Genomic DNA, 22,616 nt, shown 5'->3' on the forward strand with positions numbered 1-22,616 from the left:
CTTATTATAGTTACAATTAACCCCTGTATTATGACGCCCCCTTATTATAGTTACCAGTAACCCCTGTATTATGACCCCCCCCCTTATTATAGTTACCATTGCCCCCTGTATTATGACCCCCCCTTATTATAGTTACCAGTAAGCCCTGTATTATGACTCCCCCCCTTATTATAGTTACCATTGCCCCCTGTATTATGACCCCCCTTATTATAGTTACCAGTAACCCCTGTATTATGACCCCCCTTATTATAGTAACCATTGCCCCCTGTATTATGACCCCCCTTATTATAGTTACCAGTAACCCCTGTATTTCCAGTATTGATCAGCAGGACGTTCCCGTTCGGATATTCCTTCTTTCTATAGTATAACCCTGGCTGCGTCTTATAGTCAGGTGAGTCATTTGCTAAGTTTCTCTCTATATTACAATTCTTTTTCTCTTCTAGCGTCTGCTCGTCCTTGTATCCCGCGCTGTTAGCGCTCCACTGATCTAAGCCGATGCCGAGGTAATAACCGGGTCCTATGGGATTATCTATCGCCTATTATTAAAACGTCAAAAAGGGAGCTGGAGAGAAAAACAATGACACATTAAGGAAAATCAATTACCATAAGAGCTTTGATCAGTCATGGACGGCCGAGGAGAGATAAGATGAATACGGGCCTATCATCATCTACAAAATATGACGGTCCCTTGGCCATCTCAGTGTTACCGGCCTGAATAGGCGGCTGTGTGAAATCTCACACGAGGGCACGGTGCTGGGATATGAGAAGTGACATGGCTCGGGCTTCTCAACTCCTCTGACTCTTAACAGAGGCTAGCAGCACTCCCCGGCTATAGTCCCCTGATGAAGCCGCACAAAGCAGCTGTTTATCCCCTCGCAGTAACCAGCAGGTGAACCCGATTCAATATTTATCATCGGCTTTTACAGATCACTGCCAGCCAAGCAAACGCTTTAATTAAGCTGGAACTCGCTTCAAAGAACTTATTCAAGATGTCAATCAGCGGGATAGAGATCGGATACGGTGTCAGGTGAGAGTGTGTAATACAAATCCGCAACTTTCTTCATCCCATCTGTGTAAGTGAGCCGGCTGTAGGGTTGGGGCTCTGATTGTACCAGCCTGCCAGTCTCCTGGAATGTGTAAGCCGAGTCACTCCGGCCCCATTGTGCAGCTTGTAAGCAATATGTTAAACTGCACCGGCCTAGCACATTAAGACAGATCCTTTTCACAGCCGGATTCTTGATACCACAAGTGTTTGTTACACTACTCTCCATTTACTGTTTACTTTCTTAGCCGCTGGAAATGGGGATTCCTTAACGTTCACGTCCCCGTTTCTTTAAGTTTATGGCCGCCGAAGAATTAATCCGAGGAGCGTGCTGCTAGGGGGTAGATCCCGTCCAAGAGCAACGCGACTTATTGTGGCCCAAACGTTCACAAGGACTCGCACCGTATTCCCAAAGCGCAAGGACGCCAGGTGACAAACGGCCAATGCACATGGGAGAAGAAGGTCACAGAATCGGGAAAACAAGGCTCCCCTCGATTCTTCATGACATTTACAAAGTGTCCAGTGTTAGCGACCCTGTGACCTGGAGCACGGAGATCGGTGTACAAACAGAGCAGGTTCCCCATCACAAAGACAGAGCGTGAGCGCCCCCCGCAGCTCTGCAGCGGAATCTCTTATTATACATCACATAGGAAGCCGTCTGATAATATCCTGCTCAGGCTGCCGGGGGCCCTGAAGAGTGACGGCCGTGAAATTTTTTCTTTTTAAAGAAATTTACAGGGGTTGTAAAATATCCTGTATTTCTTTTTTTCATTTCCAATCTTTAAATCAACATCAAGGTTATTAACCAGTTCCATTGGAAAGGATGCCGCAGCGTTTAAGTGTGAATGACAAAGAGCTTATCGATCGGGAACCCGAATTGCCTGACGTAGGTATTGTCCTCACCTCCGTGCAGTCCGACCTTCAGTCTACCACAGGCAGGCTCTATCAGCAGATCACAGATAATACCGATTACTGCTACGGCCACAGGCAGGCTCCATCAGCAGGTCACAGATAATACCGATTACTGCTACGGCCACAGGCAGGCTCTATCAGCAGATCACAGATAATACCGATTACTGCTACGGCCACAGGCAGGCTCCATCAGCAGATCACAGATAACACCGATTAATGCTACGGCCACAGGCAGGCTCTATCAGCAGGTCACAGATAATACCGATTAATGCTACGGCCACAGGAAGGCTCTATCAGCAGATCACAGATAATACCGATTACTGCTACGGCCACAGGCAGGCTCTATCCGCAGATCACAGATAATACCGATTACTGCTACGGCCACAGGCAGGCCCTATCAGCAGATCACAGGCACCACTGATCGATGCTACGGCCCAGCGCTGACCAATGTATGCAATCTAATAATATCCTATTAAAACCGCCCTTTCCTATTTTATAAATACAAATCAAGTAAATAAACATATTTTATAAGATGCAGAAGTGTCCGATTAAAATAAAGCAATATTGTTTCCGCACAATGACAATCACACTGACCTATAGAATAAAGATATCAGGTCAGTAAAAGGAGGTGAGGAGGAAAAAACAAAGCAGCAAAACTGAAAATTGTCGCCTGGTCATTAAGGCCATTTCAGGCTCCGTCCTTAAGGGGTTAAAAATGCATTGTGCAAGTCAGCTGATTGTTGCCTTTAATCAGGAGCTATTACACCGGAACGGCCGGTAATCAGCTAAACATGGCCAATAAACACTTGGTGTAATAGGGGATTTAGGTAAAGAGATGTTCCTTCAAGTCAAGTCTCACTCTATCTAGGAGTCTTAGAACACTGACTGGGGATATTATGGTAAGCCAAACTCCCTGCTCTGCACTGATGAGGGGCAACAAGCCCGAAACAGCCGTCTGCAGATGGGAAGCCTTTGCTTTTGAGGAGACTGTTTGGCATAATATTCTCAGTCAATGTTAGCCCAGCTATCAAGTTGCTGGAACTGACAATCAAGGCTACAAGGGGTACAGTGCAGAACAGGTGGAAATGAGACAAGATCACCCTAAAATATTGTATGTAAAGCTGCTCAGACTATTACTGTATGGTCAGTGCCTAATATACTGACCAGTCGTTGTGTCGGGTTCCCACTGCAAGTCGTATATTTTGACATTCTGTGGGAATAAGCCAAAAAGGTGCATGGTGTAAATAATATTGTAAAGTAACTTCTATATAGAAGGCACCAACCCCATTATCACTGCATGGATGATATTAGCCCAAGGAATAGTAAAAAGTGCAGCCGTAACTAATTACAAGCAGTTATCTCCATCCGCGTCTCTTCTTCGTACACTTAATGCTCTATCTTTTCTTTCTAATAAAATCTGGAATGTGCTTGGTCAAAAAACTCCACCTTCTGCCAACTCATTTTCTGTTGGCTTCTCTGTAAAAGGATTACTGGCAAGAAAACGGCAATTTGTTAGCGAGGATCGTTTCCTTGAAGACGGCGTTTCTGAACAGGATATGAAAATGATCAGGTATTGTATCTCCCAGACTTCTGGCCGGCGGTGAACACCAGACTGTGAAACCAGCGGATTTTACTCTCTGTTGTCATGTTTTTATTAAACATTTTATAAACAAATTCAGGCTGAGTAAACAGAACTGCAAACCCTTCTTCCTCCCGGTACGGTGTAGGAACCACCGCAAAACAGCAAGGAAAACAACATGTAATACACACTCAGAATACACACACAGTAATATATCAGCATGCAGGCCTCATTTTCACTGAAATTATGTTTTGAACAGGTAAAAAAAAAAAAAAAAAAATTGGCTGTTTTATTGCCACCTTTTTGTGGCAGCTTTTCATTCGGAGCCAAAGTTGAAGTACTAGGAAGCATAAAGAACTTATAGCAGAAACTGTATAAAAAAAGCTGCCACAAAAAGCTGTGTGAGAATCCCCCCATACAAAGAGCAATAATTGGTTAATTCACCTGATAATCGGTCCGTGTAAAGGGATTTTTTACAAGGCCCAATGTGGGGCCTGGTAAGGACACAAGCAGACACCGATCAGCGCTCAATTGCAGCGCATTTAGCAGGCATGAATAATTGTGAGGCCTGGGCCACACGAACAATCACCGTATTGTTTGTGCAGCCACTTAAATGTACGGCTATCATCTGCAAGTCTCCTGTTTACACAGAAAGATGAGTGGCAACAGCGATAAATTTTACCGCCCGCACAAAAGAATTTGATCAGCTACGGTTCAGGTGCTTTCCCGCTCCTCAGCTGCTCCCTCACACTTTTACAAGGGCCCAATTATTGCCCAAAAGAGCAGTTTGTAAGCGTTCCCGGTCATCTGTGCACTCACAGAAAAGGCAGTAATTTGATGGACACATTGAGCTGTGACGCTCTGCACTGTCCAGGACTTCATGTATTAGTCTAGTATTAGTTTTTTTAAAAACCAGCACAAGACTAAAAAGCTTTAGGATACTGGACCTGGATACAGTAAGTATAGCTGTTATATAGCTGCCTTCAGGAGATTGGACCTGGATACAGTAAGTATAGCTGTTATATAGCTGCCTTCAGGAGACTGGACCTGGATACAGTAAGTATAGCTGCTATACAGATGCCTTCAGGAGATTGGACCTGGATACAGTAAGTATAGCTGTTATATAGCAGGAGACTGGACCTGGATACAGTAAGTATAGCTGTTATATAGCAGCCTTCAGGAGACTGGACCTGGATACAGTAAGTATAGCTGTTATATAGCAGCCTTCAGGAGACAGGACCTGGATACAGTAAGTATAGCTGTTATATAGCTGCCTTCAGGAGATTGGACCTGGATACAGTAAGTATAGCTGTTATATAGCTGCCTTCAGGAGACTGGACCTGGATACAGTAAGTATAGCTGTTATATAGCTGCCTTCAGTAGACTGGACCTGGATACAGTAAGTATAGCTGTTATATAGCTGCCTTTAGGAGACTGTACCTGGATACATTAAGTATAGCTGGTATATAGCAGCCTTCAGGAGACTGGACCTGGATACAGTAAGTATAGCTGTTATATAGCTGCCCTCAGGAGACTGGACCTGGATACAGTAAGTATAGCTGTTATATAGCAGCCTTCAGGAGACTGGACCTAGATACAGTAGATATAGCTGATATATAGCTGCCTTCAGGAGACTGGACTGTATGAGTATGCAATGTGTAGTGATGTGTATGAGTATGCGATGTGTAGATGTGTAGATGTGTATGAGTATGCGATGTGTAGATGTGTATGAGTATGCGGTGTAGATGTGTATGAGTATGTGATGTGTAGATGTGTATGAGTATGTGATGTGTAGAGATGTGTATGAGTATGTGATGTGTAGATGTGTATGAGTATGCGATGTGTAGATGTGTACGAGTATGTGATGTGTAGATGTGTATGAGTATGTGATGTGTAGATGTGTACGAGTATGTGATGTGTAGATGTGTATGAGTATGTGATGTGTATGAGTATGTGATGTGTAGATGTGTACGAGTATGTGATGTGTAGATGTGTACGAGTATGTGATGTGTAGATGTGTACGAGTATGTGATGTGTATGAGTATGTGATGTGTAGATGTGTATGAGTATGTGATGTGTATGAGTATGTGATGTGTAGATGTGTATGAGTATGTGATGTGTAGATGTGTACGAGTATGTGATGTGTATGAGTATGCGATGTGTAGAGATGTGTATGAGTATGTGATGTGTAGATGTGTATGAGTATGTGATGTGTAGATGTGTATGAGTATGTGATGTGTAGATGTGTATGAGTATGTGATGTGTAGATGTGTATGAGTATGTGATGTGTAGATGTGTACGAGTATGTGATGTGTATGAGTATGTGATGTGTAGTGATGTGTATGCGATGTGTAGAGATGTGTATGAGTATGTGATGTGTAGAGATGTGTATGAGTATGTGATGTGTAGATGTGTATGAGTATGTGATGTGTAGATGTGTATGAGTATGTGATGTGTAGATGTGTACGAGTATGTGATGTGTATGAGTATGTGATGTGTAGATGTGTACGAGTATGTGATGTGTATGAGTATGCGATGTGTAGATACGCACAGAGCGCGGCTGTATCAGCCCCCCCCCTCCCCCGCCTGTGTAAAGACGCTCAGTGGTTACAGTAATTAGTGCTCACGTTCTTAGGACATTTTCACCAGGATTTTATTATCCTACAGAGAGATGACTTCATTGCCAAGTCCATACAACGCGGCAACATCTACTCACACTTCATGCACTGCCAATTAAATCTATGTCAACACATTAGGCTCACTATTATTTTCCAAAATAACCAATATAAAAAGGAAAAAACTGCTTGGCTGCGGCTTAGACACCCAGAGCGCTCTGCTGCCGGCAGGTAGAGGGATAGGAAGGGAGGGGGACAGGGAAGCCCTTGTTAGCTGGAATGTTACCACCTGTCATATAAAGTCTGGGTAACGCCACATAACTGCAGAGATCCCCGATTGTGGATCTTAACCCTTTGACTTCCATAGTCCTACAACACATAAGGTTGTGTCCTAAAGGGGCCAGGATACAGCAGCCGGCCAACAGGAAGGGCGGAGATCAGTTTTCAGAAATTACTAAAAAAAATAAAAAAATAATAGGAGAAACTGCGCAGGCACTCACCAGTGTCAGGGATCTGGTCAGCTGACTGCAACTAGGGCTTATATTTCAGGACTACTTCAAAAAGTCTGCAATATGAGGCCGGGTCTTATTTTCGGGGTAGCTCTTTATTTATATACACTTGTGGCAATGGGATGGAATAAAACACCCGAATTCAAGGGTTTTTGCGTTTTCGATTTTTCCTCCTCAGCCGTAGTGCTTGCATTTTTTCACCTACAGACCCACATGAGCCCTTATTTTTGGCGCCACTAATTGTACTTTACAATGGTAGACTTCATTTTTCCATAAAGTACGCTGCCAAACCAAAAAAAAATTATTCGTGAGACTGGTGAGAGGTGGACATCCACCATACAAATATACCTAACTCCTCATACATTTGTTTTATCAATAGTGACATATAAAGAGACAGGGGAACGGGAACTTGATAACAAAGTACGCGGTAAAGCAAGGGCCCTGCACCGCTTTTTATTTCCAAGAGTGGCAATACTCTTTTTATTATTTTTATCATATTTTTTAATATATATGTTTTTTATACATATGATTTAATACTGCATGGTGAAATAATAATACGATGATGAAATATTAATACGAGAATTAATACTTATAATTAATCAAGTATGCAGAAAGACCAACAATAAGAATTTATGTAGTTATTTGATTGTATGTATACATTGTTTTTTATATGTTGTATCATTTCTCATTTTCATTTTTTTCTTTTTATATATAAAGCTAGATTTTAAGTTTACAGCCTGAAATTTATGGCATTTATTGTGTGTTGACCAAATTAGAATATATCATTCCGTTTTACCTATGCCAATTGTCTTTTGAGAGCCTACCACCTCTCTTTCCCAATAAATTAAAAAAAAAGGAATTTGTTTTCATTTTGGGGGGTTTCGTGTTTACGCCATTTGTTCTATTGTAAAACTTACATGTTATATATGTTCCTCAAGTTGCTACGATTACAACGATATGTAATTTAGGTGACTTTTATTTTATCTGACAGCTTTTAAAAAATTAAAACCTTTAAAAAAAAAAAACTAAATGTGTTTAAAATCGCTCTATTCCCGGCCTTATAGCGCTTTTATCCTTCGGTGTATGGGGTTGTGTGAGGTGTCATTTTTTGCGACATGATGTGTTCTTTCTATAGGTACCTTACTTGCGTATATGCGACTTTTTGATCGCTTTTTATCACAAATTTTCAGGGAAAGGGGGAAATAATAAATAAATAATAGAGTTTTGACAGCTGCATTTAAATGTATAATTAGCGAGCGCAGCGATCGGACCGCGCCAGCTAATAGCCGCGGTCCCAGGCTACACATAGCACCTGGGATCGCGACAGTGATGCAGGAAGGGGTTAACGGACACAAATTAGGTTGACTACGATTTTGTGTATGTTAAAAAAAAAAATGGATCTGTTTTGATCCGCTTTTTTAATAATGGAAGTCAATGGAAAAATGGATCAAAACGGATGCACACAAATACATCTGGGTTTTTTTCATCCTTTTTTTAAAAAAACTGGATGAAAAAAATGGATTGCAAAAACACAGTGTGAACCCTGCCTTATGCCCCTATTCCACGGGTCGTTTAGAGGAGCAATATCGTTCGTATTCGGCCGATAACGGCCGCTACGAATGATATTCGTCCCGTGGAATAGAGTGCAACGATCAGCCGACATCGTTCATGTCGGCTGATCGTTGCAGTCGCTTGTTTTTCAACATGTTGAAAAACAAGCGACTGATATAGCAGCGATCTGCTGCCGTCGCTCCGTTGAATAGGACCGTCGGCAGCAGATGCTGCTATATCCTATGGGCTGCCCGGACGATCAGCGATCCCCCGGGCAGCCCCCCCAGCAGCTCCCCGCCGCCCCTCCCGCACTCACCCGCTCGCTGACGCCGCGTTGAATAGCGGCGGCAGCGAGCGGGGAACGAGGAGCAAACGAACGCTAATAGCGCTCGTTTGCTCCTACAAACGACGCGTGGAATAGGGGCATTAGTTTAAAAATTATTACTTTGCTAATATCATGTTGATGAATTGTAACACAGTACAGGAGCTTCATCTCCCTGAGTAACACAGTGATGGCTCCCTGGAGTTCCTACACATGTGAGTGTTTCTTTACTATTAGGGTACGACATAGTCGCTGTAATACAGACCGGTGCACATTATACGCTACAAGAGCAGGTAACTTGTGTCATCCTTCTCTGCAGTGACTGCAGCTCTTACCTTGTTGGCCAAAAGTGGTAATAATAAAAATACACAATAAATGCACAGACCGTGTCACTGTGTCAGGAAAGACCTAGTGTCAGTACAGGACGGCAATACTTTCTACTGTCACGTCAGTCAGCTGCAGAAAGAAGATCTCCTATAACTCAGCCTATAGCGCCCTCTGCTGCATCATGCAGGATATTCAGCCTCTATACAAATTCAGCAATTCTAGTTTAGATATTAAAAAAAAGGAAAAATTTTATATTTACTGAAAACTTCTAGAATAAAATGGAGAGAGACAAAAACATTTGTGCATTTTTACTTTTTAGCAAAATGCAACAATAGCTACAACACAATAACACCAACGGTATCACACGAGGCGCCGCCTCTTGCCTTTGTTTTTTCTCTTGCATTATACAATATCACAATGACAGACTGACACAATAACACAATGACAGACTGACGGGCTACATACAAACTCCCTCACATGCTCCAGTCATATCGGACATGCACAGTACATGGCCTATCGGTGAGATGTCCCCCTGATCACCATGACAAATGTCTAGGAAGGGCTGATGTCAAAGACAAGAGTTCCTAAAACAAGTTGACCTGTCCTCTGCCACTCACACAAGGAAAGCCACCTGTCCATCATACAGGCTGCATATCACCTGAGGGCAATAACCTATGATATTTCTACTATTAACGGTTACTAATTCTTTTCTCAGCTCTATGCTCTGTTTTATGTATAATGTCACTGTGTGGTTACAGAGGTTTGGTGCTGTGTGAAAGTAGAGCCGACCATACAATGCAAGCACCCCCAGGATTCTGAAGGTGGATGCGCAGTGAAGAGAGACACCTAGTGGCCATATGTAGATTGTTGATTTAAACACAGAAAACTTAAAAGAAAAACAACCCCTTAATTTCTTTTAAAGAAAAATTCCCTCCAGTGCCTCCTTAATGTGGAATCAATCATATCGAGGAGCAGTAAGATCATTTCTACACGTTCAGCCACAATGAGGCATATACCCAGCGGAGCGGACATCGCACATGGGCTACCTGCACTGCATATACACTGTAAGATTTATATCTCTCTGTATATAACATGTAAGGTCGCTGCTACTAACCTGCTTTGTAGAGGATGATGCAAAACCATCGGGATAGGGATCACCAGTCCCCTGCTGCTGCCAACAACAAGGAGCCGCACCGCTGTGGCCTTCCTCTGCATCGTCATCAATAAACTGCACGCCTCTCTCATAGCAGCGCTTCTTCCGTGTCTGTAACACATGGGGTCAGACGTATGAGCATAAGGAGGAGCCTTTGGATTGTTTTGTGGTAAAAAGTTTAATATTCGGTGCCACAATTTCCCCATTTGGTTTTTTATTTATTTATGTTATACTTGTTTTCAGAAAATCAGCAGGTGTATGGCGTCCTATGTAATGGTGGCATATACTAGTGACAGAAAATCAGCAGGTGTATGGCGTCCTATGTAATGGCAGCATATACTAGTGACAGAAAATCAGCAGGTGTATGGCGTCCTATGTAATGGTGGCATATACTAGTGACAGAAAATCAGCAGACGTATGGCGTTCTATGTAATGGTGGCATATACTAGTGACAGAAAATCAGCAGGTGTATGGCGTCCTATGTAATGGTGGCATATACTAGTGACAGAAAATCAGCAGACGTATGGCGTTCTATGTAATGGTGGCATATACTAGTGACAGAAAATCAGCAGGTGTATGGCGTCCTATGTAATGGTGGCATATACTAGTGACAGAAAATCAGCAGACGTATGGCGTTCTATGTAATGGTGGCATATACTAGTGACAGAAAATCAGCAGGTGTATGGCGTTCTATGTAATGGCAGCATATACTAGTGACAGAAAATCAGCAGGTGTATGGCGTCCTATGTAATGGTGGCATATACTAGTGACAGAAAATCAGCAGACATATGGCGTCCTATGTAATGGTGGCATATACTAGTGACAGAAAATCAGCAGGTGTATGGCGTCCTATGTAATGGCAGCATATACTAGTGACAGAAAATCAGCAGTTGTATGGCGTCCTATGTAATGGTAGCATATACTAGTGACAGAAAATCAGCAGACATATGGCGTTCTATGTAATGGCAGCATATACTAGTGACAGAAAATCAGCAAGTGTCCGTCGTTCTATGTAATGGTGGCATATACTAATGACAGAAAATCAGCAGGATTATGGCGTCCTATCTCAGGGTGACAGAGAAGCTGAGCAGGATAATTGATCACTTACATTGCTCTGTGCAGCTGATCCAGAGATCTCCTCCGGAATAACATGGACAATAAGTAGTCCTCTCCATTATGTGCATGAGCTCAGTAGTCCTGGATATTCAGGAGCACCATGAGACGCAATCCCGCCTGCCTCAGTGTCAGATGGAGACTCTATGGTAGGGCTCAGGCGCCTCCACTCATAGAACTGACATGTCAATTCTTTGACTTGAGAGAGGAGGCCCACAAGCCCTACCATAGACTCTCTGTTTCCGTGGCGGAGAGCTCCGCTGTGGGATTCCACTGAATTTACTCAGTGTGACCTGGCCCTTACACTTTGGTTTTTTCCTCCTCGTGTATATAAGGCCACAGCGTTTCCACTTTTTTCACCTACAGACCCACATGTCTTATTTTTTGTGACACTAATTGTACTTTATAATGACGCCCTTTTTTTCATAAAAAATGCTGCAAAACTGTCGGTGTGAGGTGAGGGTTTTTGCGCCATGATCTGGGAGGTAAGCTCGTACTTGTTATCAAAATCCCCCTGCCAGATTTTTAAAATGACTGGACTTCTCCTTTAAGGCTGATTACATGGGGCAATTACTGGGCCAGTACCGGGGAGGCCACACTTTGGCATTGATTTCCGAACGCAACTGAAAACAAGCTGCCCTTCTCCTGCTATAACAACATGGCCGGCCTGTACATTCACTATATATATCTGCTGCTGCCTTCCCGCCCTTCTCCTGCTATAACAACATGGCCGGCCTGTACATTCACTATATATATATATATATATATATATATCTGCAGCTGCCTTCCCGCCCTTCTCCCGCTATAACAACATGGCCGGCCTGTACATTCACTACATATATATCTGCTGCTGCCTTCCCGCCCTTCTCCTGCTATAACAACATGGCCGGCCTGTACATTCACTATATATATATATATATCTGCAGCTGCCTTCCCGCCCTTCTCCTGCTATAACAACATGGCCGGCCTGTACATTCACTATATATATATATATCTGCAGCTGCCTTCCCGCCCTTCTCCTGCTATAACAACATGGCCGGCCTGTACATTCACTATATATATCTGCTGCTGCCTTCCCGCCCTTCTCCTGCTATAACAACATGGCCGGCCTGTACATTCACTATATATATCTGCTGCTGCCTTCCCGCCCTTCGCCTGCTATAACATGGCCAGCCTGTACATTCACTATATATATCTGCTGCTGCCTTCCCGCCCTTCTCCTGCTATAACAACATGGCCGGCCTGTACATTCACTATATATATATCTGCTGCTGCCTTCCCGCCCTTCTCCTGCTATAACAACATGGCCGGCCTGTACATTCACTATATATATATCTGCTGCTGCCTTCCCGCCCTTCTCCTGCTATAACAACATGGCCGGCCTGTACATTCACTATATGTATCTGCTGCTGCCTTCCCGCCCTTCTCCTGCTATAACAACATGGCCAGCCTGTACATTCACTATATATATCTGCTGCTGCCTTCCCGCCCTTCTCCTGCTATAACATGGCCGGCCTGTACATTCACTATATATATCTGCTGCTGCCTTCCCGCCCTTCTCCTGCTATAACAACATGGCCGGCCTGTACATTCACTATATGTATCTGCTGCTGCCTTCCCGCCCTTCTCCTGCTATAACAACATGGCCGGCCTGTACATTCACTATATATATCTGCTGCTGCCTTCCCGCCCTTCTCCTGCTATAACATGGCCGGCCTGTACATTCACTATATATATCTGCTGCTGCCTTCCCGCCCTTCTCCTGCTATAACAACATGGCCGGCCTGTACATTCACTATATATATCTGCTGCTGCCTTCCCGCCCTTCTCCTGCTATAACAACATGGCCGGCCTGTACATTCACTATATATATCTGCAGCTGCCTTCCCGCCCTTCTCCTGCTATAACAACATGGCCGGCTCATGTCCGTGCTGCAGGACACTCATAAAGGGAAGGAAGGATGGCAGAGCGTGCGGTTTCCTAGGCGTCCGCCCCGGAGCAGCGCTCATTAGGTTATTATAAGAGGAGCTGTGGAGTTATATGGGGGCCGCGCTGTCTCTCTTTAATGACCTGTGAGCAGACGGGACATGAGCAGCGCGCGCGATCACACCCACCTTCCTGCCAACGCTCCGACAGATTTCTAGAGATGACTCCATTTACAATGTGTTACCCCGTAAGGATTCTAGAATGTTCCCATAGACTCCCGGGCCGCTGATCTCACAGCCTCCCATTGAGGGACATGAGACGATCGGAGGAGAATTTGGCAACAGCAAAACCTTTCTATTTTTCTTTTTGCAGAATAAACAGGGGCTGGGATCACAAGCAGTTCTGCAATGTCCTCACTTTTTTATTTTTTACGTTTTCTTTGTTCAAAGTGTACCTGTCATTTAAAGTGATTTTATTAAACTCTGTAATAGGTTTTATCAGGCAAAAAAGCCTCTTTCTATACTCAAAAAGCTGTTTCCTACCCCCCCTCACTTATCTTCTCATTATCAGGCAAAGTGGTCCATTACAGAGGAGCAAAGTGAAGACAGGTGCTGCTGAGTCCATTATATCCTATGGAGGGGGAGGGGGATGAGTGAGCAGGGAGAGCAGAGAAGCACCTGTACAGTTTGGACACATAAAACACTGGATTCACAGGTCAGAAAGGTCAGTGTTGGTCTGCAGAGCTGCCTTTTCTCCTCTCAGTGCTCACTCATCCCCCTCTATAGAGCATAATGGACGCAGAAATCCTGCTTCTTCTGAGGGGGGGGGGGGTAAGAAGACAGTTTCTAAAAATCACTTTTACTACTGATAGTTATTGATTTCTGTAAAAAATACATTTAAATGACAGTTACCCTTTAAATCAACATTATGCATACGGCCACTAGGTGTCTCCCTTCCTGTCAAACTGCGCTCCCTCTGTGCTGATATTCCGACTTTTCTCTGTTCAAAGAGAAAGAGGAAACACAGGAAGTCCCCGTCCTCTGCCGCTCACAGACATGGCTTGGTATTGATTGGCAGCCATGCTTGAGCGCACGCGGAGCAGGACCAGTCCTGTGTACCTGCAGATGTGTACAGCTGTATCTATCTATATCTATCAACCCTAAGATAAAGGAATTAAGTGCAGACTAGATAGACAAAGTGATCTTTTTCTGCCAACAATCTTTATGTTTCGATGTTTCACTGCGAATGCCCACATTCAGTGACAGAGAATCCTGGGGGTGCTCGCATTGTATGGTCGGCTCTCCTGTCACACAGCACAAAAACCTCTGTAACCACACAGTGACTTTATACTGACTGAATTCTTGCATAGCGAAGAGCATTGCCTCCTGGTTAAGTAGGCAAAGTTGGAAAAAACATTGAAAAAAATACCAAGCCATGTCTGTGAGCGTGCAGATAATGGGGACTTCCTGTGTTTGGTCTCTTTTTTTGAACAGAGAAAAGACCAAATATCAACACAGTGGGAGCTTGGAGGACAATTTGTCCTTATAAATAACATAAATTTAAACAAAAACAAAAAAAAAGTATAATGCAAAACTGCTTGCACTTGCACCTTTAAAGCTTATTTTTCTTTCCCTAGGCCCTTATTTATTCGGTGCCATTAGTCTCCGCCCCTAACATGCTAATAAAGGTCTAAACTGTCAACTAGGAGGCAACTGCTAAGCTCTGAATGGTGAGAGACTCGGGTTCACACCCCAAAGAGAGGAGAACTGACCGCCCCCCTAACAGTGCACAGACTGGGGGGGGCAGGCTAGTACACACAACCCTCTAAGGGGGCACGGTCACTGGTTTTCTTTTGTAGCTGCAGTCTGTATGAAGAATGAGAAGGTTGCACTTAGTAACCTGTAACATTGTGAGCGTGGCCTGACCGCTACCGCACGCACATTTCTTCCCCTTGTTTTAAATAAACACAAAGTATATGACAAATTTGCGACAACAATCGCTTTGCCTATGACAGCCGCTTCACGAAAACATGGAAATGGCTCCATCATAAGTCATTGTAAAACGGACTGACACTAAACATTAGCTGCTCAGGGATGAACAATGAGCTTGGAGGCGGCAGCGATCCCGCATTCATCTCCATGACAGATCAATGTGCGCAGCAAGAATGAGGCCATTAGTAATTGGAGGCAATGTGACAGATGAGGTGCGTGTGACCTGGCGGAATGGATTACCTGCTGATCACTGGGAGACGTGCGGCTTCGCTTTCTGTCCGTCTGAAAATCATCGTCATCTTCTACACATAAAGTTTGTTTCTTTGCAGCTAATTTGGCGGCCAGTGTCGGCTGACCGCTGAACGATCCTACAACAACAAAACACGTAAGAGTAAGGTCACACCATGAACCGATCCCTGCACCGCAGAGTCCATTTCTGATGTCATCCCTATAATCTAGCAGTAGGACATCTGCATATATATACGCAGCGGTGGAGAAATATTCTATGTGTGACCTAAAAGTAATGGGTAAACACAGCTGCAGTCTGCATGCTCCTAAAGGAGTACTCTGAAGGGGCAAAAAATTGGCATTTACTTCTATTTAAAAAAAAAAATCTCCTTCTTCCAGTACTTATCAGCTGCTGTATGTCCTGCAGGAAATGGTATATTCTCTCCAGTGTGACACAGTTCTCTCTGCTGCCATCTCTGTCCACTCTCGATATAGGGCTGATAGATGTAGACAGCGCATGTATCTGCACATTACTTTTAGGGGAGGTGCGTATGTATGTGTTATATGTGGGTTATTATGGGCAAATGAGTCAGCTATCTGCCTGTGACTGCAGTACTGGATATGATACAGCGCTCACAGATGCCCTTTCACCCCTCACACAGACAGTTTTCATCCTTCCGTTTTGCCCTCCTTGAGCTATAAGGACATAGCGCCTCCATTATTTCACCTACAGACCCATATGAGGTCTTATGTTTGGTGACACCAATGGGGGGGGGGGGTGTCCTTACATCATTCATAGAACATGTCAGTAGTAAAGGTGGCATGTTATCCATGTTCCTCAAGTCAGTACGATTGCAACGATAGGCAACTTATATAACTTTAGTTTTATTTCACCGCTTTCTTCAGTCACTATTCATAGTGTAATCAGTCACAGTGTAGTCAGTCACTATTCATAGTGTAGTCAGTCACTATTCATAGTGTAATCAGTCACAGTGTAGTCAGTCACTATTCATAGTGTAGTCAGTCACTATTCATAGTGTAATCAGTCACAGTGTAGTCAGTCACTATTTATAGTGTAGTCAGTCACTACTTATAGTGTAGTCAGTCACTATTCATAGTGTAGTCAGTCACAGTGTAGTCAGTCACTATTCATAGTGTAGTCAGTCACTATTCATAGTGTAGTCAGTCACTATTCATAGTGTAGTCAGTCACTATTCATAGTGTAGTCAGTCACTATTCATAGTGTAGTCAGTCACAGTGTAGTCAGTCACTATTCATAGTGTAGTCAGTCACTATTCATAGTGTAGTCAGTCACTATTCATAGTGTAGTCAGTCACTATTCATAGTGTAGTCAGTCACTATTCATAGTGTAGTCAGTCACTATTCATAGTGTAATCAGTCACAGTGTAGTCAGTCACTATTCATAGTGTAATCAGTCGCAGTACAATACCGTTGGCCGTTGAGGATAGACCGGTACAGGATGAGTCAGCTCTATCACTAGACGCGGATGCAACATGTGACTGGGGCGTCTTTGAATGACAAGTGCAGCTACAATGCGGGGACTCCTCCTTTTTCCATTCTTTTTCATATCCACCCCCTTCATCCACAGGCTTTCCTACAATAGATAGAGACACAATGATTGTTTTATCAATGTCCAGAACACACAGGCTGCTCAGGATGTCTTATGCTGAAGGTAAGTCGTAAATCAGACACTTCTGGAAGTAGTTGCACAATTGTCAAAGGAGATTACGTAAAGTGATCTACTGAACAAGTCCTCATCGATGGGACCGGAGACACTCGGACACAGATTCGCACCCGTACACAGCCTCTACATTTGAACAATCGGCCAGGACAGTTGCTACAAACCCTCCTTTGTCCGATAATCGGCCTGTGTAAAAGTGACAGGGATCAGTTAATTAGCGGGAAAACGCCCGATCCTCAGCTGATCCCATCCTCATTATTAGCTGCACATCCTCCTGTGTAAACAGGGAACGTATGACTGACTGATAGCAAAGGGAAACTGAAAACATGTCATGACATGTATATATCTGTGCTGTCAGTTTCCCGATCACACAAGCAGTGCATACTTACCTTCTACACTGCTGTATGATCCAGCATCCTGCTCTCCTGTCCAGCTCTGCCCACAGCTGTATCTTCAGGCCGCCATCACCTCCAGAATGGTTGACAGCTGGGGGGAGGCAGGGCAGCCTGAAAATACAGCCACGAGACACCAGATCACACAGCAGCGCTGATGGTAAGTATGCACTGCATGTGTGATCTGGAAACTGACAGCACAGATATATGCATATTTGTGCTGTCAGTTTCCATGGTCACACAAACAATACAAGGATCATTTATGCAGCCCAGCCGCTTGATTAGTTGTGCCGTGTAAATGCACTGCAAACGCATCTCACTGAAGGAAACTAAAGGTAAAGATTTGACAGGAAAGTCTAAAAAAGTTAACATAAAAAAACTTTGAATTAACATTTTAGTGGCATTTGAATGTCCTTGAGGTTTGTCAGACCAGTTTGACCAGTGAGCAATATGTCTATCGGACAATGAGCGGCAATCTTTAGCCATTTAACAAACACTGTATAGAAGAAGAACAGTCACTGCCTGATGAGGTGAGGTCACTGGCAATGGACGCCTGATGAAGTCACTGGCTAGGATGATGATGCTGTTTATAAGAGACAGCCATCACCTTTGGAGAATGACCTGTGGGGATTTTCTCCGTTAGAGATATAACATCTGACGTTAACCATGTGGTAGATGTGACCAATGAACATACAGAATGCAAGTTAGTGAAATCCTGGTACTCCGATGGTGGCGCTATATCATCACACCTAATCCTTCATGGCAGGTCACTAAGTTCTGATCCTCTAATATAAGCCGCACTTACACATCTTACTCATGGCTTGGCGGCTGTAACTATTTATAGGAGCCGTGTGGTGAAATGGTTAAATGTAGAGAAGCTGCAGGGCCGGAGCATGAAGCTGCCGAACATAATATCAGAGCCCAGCGGGCCAGTAAATGGGGGACATGCTTCTCTTTATGATGTGACTGAACTTAAAGGCAGAAAGGTGAGTGTGTGTGTAACCTCAGATGTCTCCCCGCAGCTCGGCAGGTTTAGCATGTGTCGGGTCTGTTTGCTTCAAGTCACAGTAAGATCCCAGAGTACAGGGAAACATCTGAGGGATACGAGCTCCTCTCATCAGGGCGATGCCTACTCACGTAACCCCAACGCCGCCATAAAATGTCACACGTGTAACCTCCTAGTAACTCTTAGGAAACGGGAAGACAGGAAAAAAAAAAAACACAGAAAAGCAATCAACGGCATCAGGATCATTGCTTTAACCCCTTAAGGACAGAGCCTGAAATGGCCTTACGGACAGAGACAAATGTTATGAATATGACCAGTGTCACTTTAGTCATTAATAACTTCGGGATGCTTTTACCTATCCGGACGATTCTGAGATTGTTTTCTCGTGACATATTGTACTTCACATTTCTGGTAAAATGGAGTCAATAATCATAACGAATCTTTATGAAAAACACCAAAATAACGTGAAAAATTGTGAAAAAATGCATTTTTCAAACTTTGAAACCTTCCTGCTTATACTGAAAATGGTTATGCCACATAAATTATATATTAAATAGCATTAGCAACATGTCTACTTTATGTTGGCGGCATTTATTAAAACTATATTTCATTTTTTTTAGACAATAGGAAGCTTAAAACATAAGCAGCAATTTTCCAAATTTTCTGTAAAATTTCGAAATCAGATATTTTTAGGGACCTGTTCAGGTTCAAAGTGTATTTGAGGGGACTGTATGTTAGAAAGCCCCACAAAGCACCCCATTTCAGAAACTGCACCCCCCACACTCTGCAAAAGCATATCCAGAAAAGGTTTTAACCCTTTAGGGGAGTCACAGAAATAAAAGCTAAGTGTGTAAGAAATTTGAAATTTTTTATTTTCTGTGCAGAGATTTTATTGTAATCCAATATCTTTCATAATGATAAACCTATTAGCAGAGAAATGCACCCCAATATTGATTGCCCCGTTTCTGCAGTTTATAGAAATACCCCATATGTGGCCCTATTGCGCTATTTGACGCAACCACAAGCCTCAGATATAAGGGAGCGCCTAGTGAATTTCAATGGCTCCGTTATATTTGGTCATTTCTGACTGTACCACTTCAGGTTGGCAGAGGCTCTGGGGTGCCAAAACCTAAAAAACACCCCTAAAGGGACACCATTTAGAAAACTACACCCCTCAAGGAATGTAACAAGGGGTGCGGTGAGCATTTGGACCCCACAGGTGCTTCACAGATTTTCAGAACAATATGGCTTGAAAAAAGAAAAAATTATTTTTTACACTAAAACGTTGTTCTAGCCTTCAATTTTTCATTTTTACAAGGGGATAAAAGAAAAAAAAAACACCAAACATGTAGCGCAGTTTCTCCCGAGTACAGAAATACCCCACATGTGACATAAAGTGCCATGTGGGCGCAGGACAAGCCTCCAAAGGGAAGGAGCGCCAATTGGCCTTTGCAAGCTGGATTTTACTGGAATGGATTTCAAGGGTCATGTCGCATTTACAGAGCCCTCGTGCTGCCAAGACACTGGAAACCCCCCACAAGTGACCCCATTCTGGAAACTACACCCCTCAAGGAATCTAACAAGGGGCACAGTGAGCATATGGACCCCACTGGTGACGGGCACAAATGTGGAACAAATTTTCATTTTTTCACTTTCACGGCACAAATGTGGCCGTCATCAAAGGGTCCATATCCTCACTGCACCCCTTGTTAGATTCCTTGAGGGGTGCAGTTTCCAGAATGGGGTCACTTGTGGGGGGTTTCCAGTGTTTTGGCAGCAGGAGGGCTCTGTAAATGCGACATGGCGTTCATCATCCATTCTGACCAAATCCAGCCTTCAAAATCCAAATGGCGCTCCTTCCCTTCGGAGGCTTGCCCTGCGCCCACATGGCGCTTTATGTCCACATGTGGGGTATTTACGGACTCAGGGGAAATTGCTCTACACATTTTGTGTGGTTTTTTCTCTTTTAACCCCTTGTGAAAATGAAAAATTTAAGGCTAAACCAACATTATAGTGTAAAAAATGTAATATTTCATTTTCACGCCATATTGTTCCACATTTGTGCCCGTCACCAGTGGGGTCCATATGCTCACTACACCCCTTGTTACATTCCCTGAGGGGTGTAGTTTCCATAATGGGGTCACTTGTTGGGGGGTTCAACTGTCTTGGCAACAAAGGGGCCTTTTAAATGCAACATGGCCCCTCGAAATCCATTCCAGCCAAATCCAGCCTCAAAAAGCCAAATGGCGCTCCTTCCCTTTGGAGGCTTACCCTGCACCCGCATGGCGCTTTATGTCCACATGTGGGGTATTCCCGTACTCAGGGGAAATTGCTCTACACATTAAGTTTTCTTTTTTATCTTTTAACCCCTTGTGAAAATGAAAAAATCACGACAAGATCAATGATTTAGTGTAAAAATTAAACATTTTTTACACTAAATGTTGGTCTCGCCTTGATTTTTTCCTTTTTCACAAGGGGTTAAAAAAGAAAGTGAACACAAAACATGTAGGGTAATTTCCCCTGAGTACGAAAATACCCCACATGTGGGCATAATGTGCCATATGGGCACAGGGCAAGCCACCAAAGGGACAGAGCGCCATTTAGAGGCTGGAATGGAGGATGGAGGCCATGTTGCAATTACAAAGCTCCTGTGCTGCCAGGACAGTAGAAACCCCCCACAAGTGACCCCATTCTGGAAACTACACCCCATAAGGAATCTAACAAGGTACAGTGAGGATATGGACCCCACTGGTGACGGGCACATAAATGGAACATGTGCCATGAAAATAAAAAATACAATTTTTTCATTTTCATGGCCCAAATGTGGCCGTCACCAGGGGGCCATATACCCGCTGCCCCCCCTCGTTAGATTCCTTATGGGGTGTAGTTTCCAGAATGGGGTCACTTGTGGGGGGTTTCTACTGTCCTGGCAGCACAGAGGCTTTGTAATTGCATCATGGCATCTTTTAATGGGAATGGCGGCCATACCTACTTAGCTGGGGAAAAGGGACAATTCTAATTTATTTGGGGGTATTAGGCCAATTATTAGTTTATAAGGTTGGAAATGACAGGTGTCCATCAAATTCAAACTGTGCTGATCCAAAAGAAGGCAAAAAACCCTCGTGAGGCAGACGACAGTAGCCTCATCACAGGGGAAAAATTCCTTCCCGACTCCATAATGACGATCAGAATAATCCCTGGATCAACGTGACCCCTGAAATAGGAATAAGGGACAGAATTTAGATAATGTAGAACCCCAGTGACGTGTGGTGCGCCTTGGAGCGATCCAGTATGCAGAGGCCGGGGGGATCAGGACAGGTGTCACACTGGAAAATGGCGTCCTTCCTGATCCCCCTGTTACCCCACACTCTGCACTTCTTCTGGGGTCTCCCGTTCTCCAGTGTGGGGGACGTCACCTGGAAAATGTTGTCCTGGTGCGATACGGGGTCCTTCATATCCTGAAGCGCTGGGTCCGCTCCATGGCTGCTAAATATTAGGGCTCTATTACTGCTTCTGATATTTTCGGATCGTGCCGCAAGCTACAGTAGCTCGGGCAGCGAGGGACCAGAAGAGGGGGTGCTGGTATAAATGTTATCCCCGTACAGGTGGTGACCTTTATCCAGCAGTGGGAAGATCAGTTCCCGGACGATCTTCCCACTTGTTCCGAGGATGGGGGGGGGAGGGGGCATCTGGGGGCTGGATTCGGGTGTCCCTTCCTACATACACTCTAAGGGTACGTGCACACTGCGGAATCGCGACAGATAACCCTTCGTGCATTCCGCAGTTGGCACCCGCCGGCGGACTGATGGAGGCGCACGTCTCCGCTCGTGTCACACTCCATTCTATGCATGGGCGGATTCTGCCCTCTCTCCAATGTGTTCATTCTTTGGACGGACGACGGAATCCACCCGTGCATAGAATGGAGTCTATGACACGGGTGGAGACGCATGCCTCCATCAGTCCGCCGGCGGGTGCAAGCTGCGGAATGCACAAAGGGTTATGCTTCGCCATTCCGCAGTGTGCACATACCCTGGATCTGTAAGTGTACCCTGAGGTACTCACAGAGTTTGTAGAATTTCACGCCATACCGTCATCTCTTATTGGAACGCTACTGGTGGAAAAGACGTGTCTGGGGGGGCAGCGTACGCTACGCTACCCCCAGACACCTCACCGAATGATGAGGATGAATGGAGGAAAGAAGGATCCCCCCATTCATCCTCACTGGCTGTTTCGGTGTCGGAGGCAATA

At 44.2% G+C, this 22,616-nt stretch overlaps 1 protein-coding gene across 2 annotated transcripts in view; it reads right to left on the reverse strand.

Annotated features, from left to right (window-relative positions):
* BRIP1 (BRCA1 interacting DNA helicase 1) overlaps positions 1–22,616 on the reverse strand; it is a 176,841-nt gene that overhangs the window by 138,159 nt on the left and 16,066 nt on the right. For both annotated transcript variants that reach the window (XM_069972725.1, XM_069972726.1), the window contains exons 4-6: positions 16,719–16,883; positions 15,281–15,408; positions 9,972–10,121 (exon numbers count right to left, since the gene is read on the reverse strand). In XM_069972725.1, the coding sequence (XP_069828826.1) occupies positions 9,972–10,121; positions 15,281–15,408; positions 16,719–16,883 (443 nt within the window). The remainder of the gene's footprint in view (positions 1–9,971; positions 10,122–15,280; positions 15,409–16,718; positions 16,884–22,616) is intronic.

The sequence above is a fragment of the Dendropsophus ebraccatus genome, chromosome 5 (genome assembly GCF_027789765.1).
Source record: "Dendropsophus ebraccatus isolate aDenEbr1 chromosome 5, aDenEbr1.pat, whole genome shotgun sequence".
Lineage (NCBI taxonomy): Eukaryota > Metazoa > Chordata > Amphibia > Anura > Hylidae > Dendropsophus > Dendropsophus ebraccatus.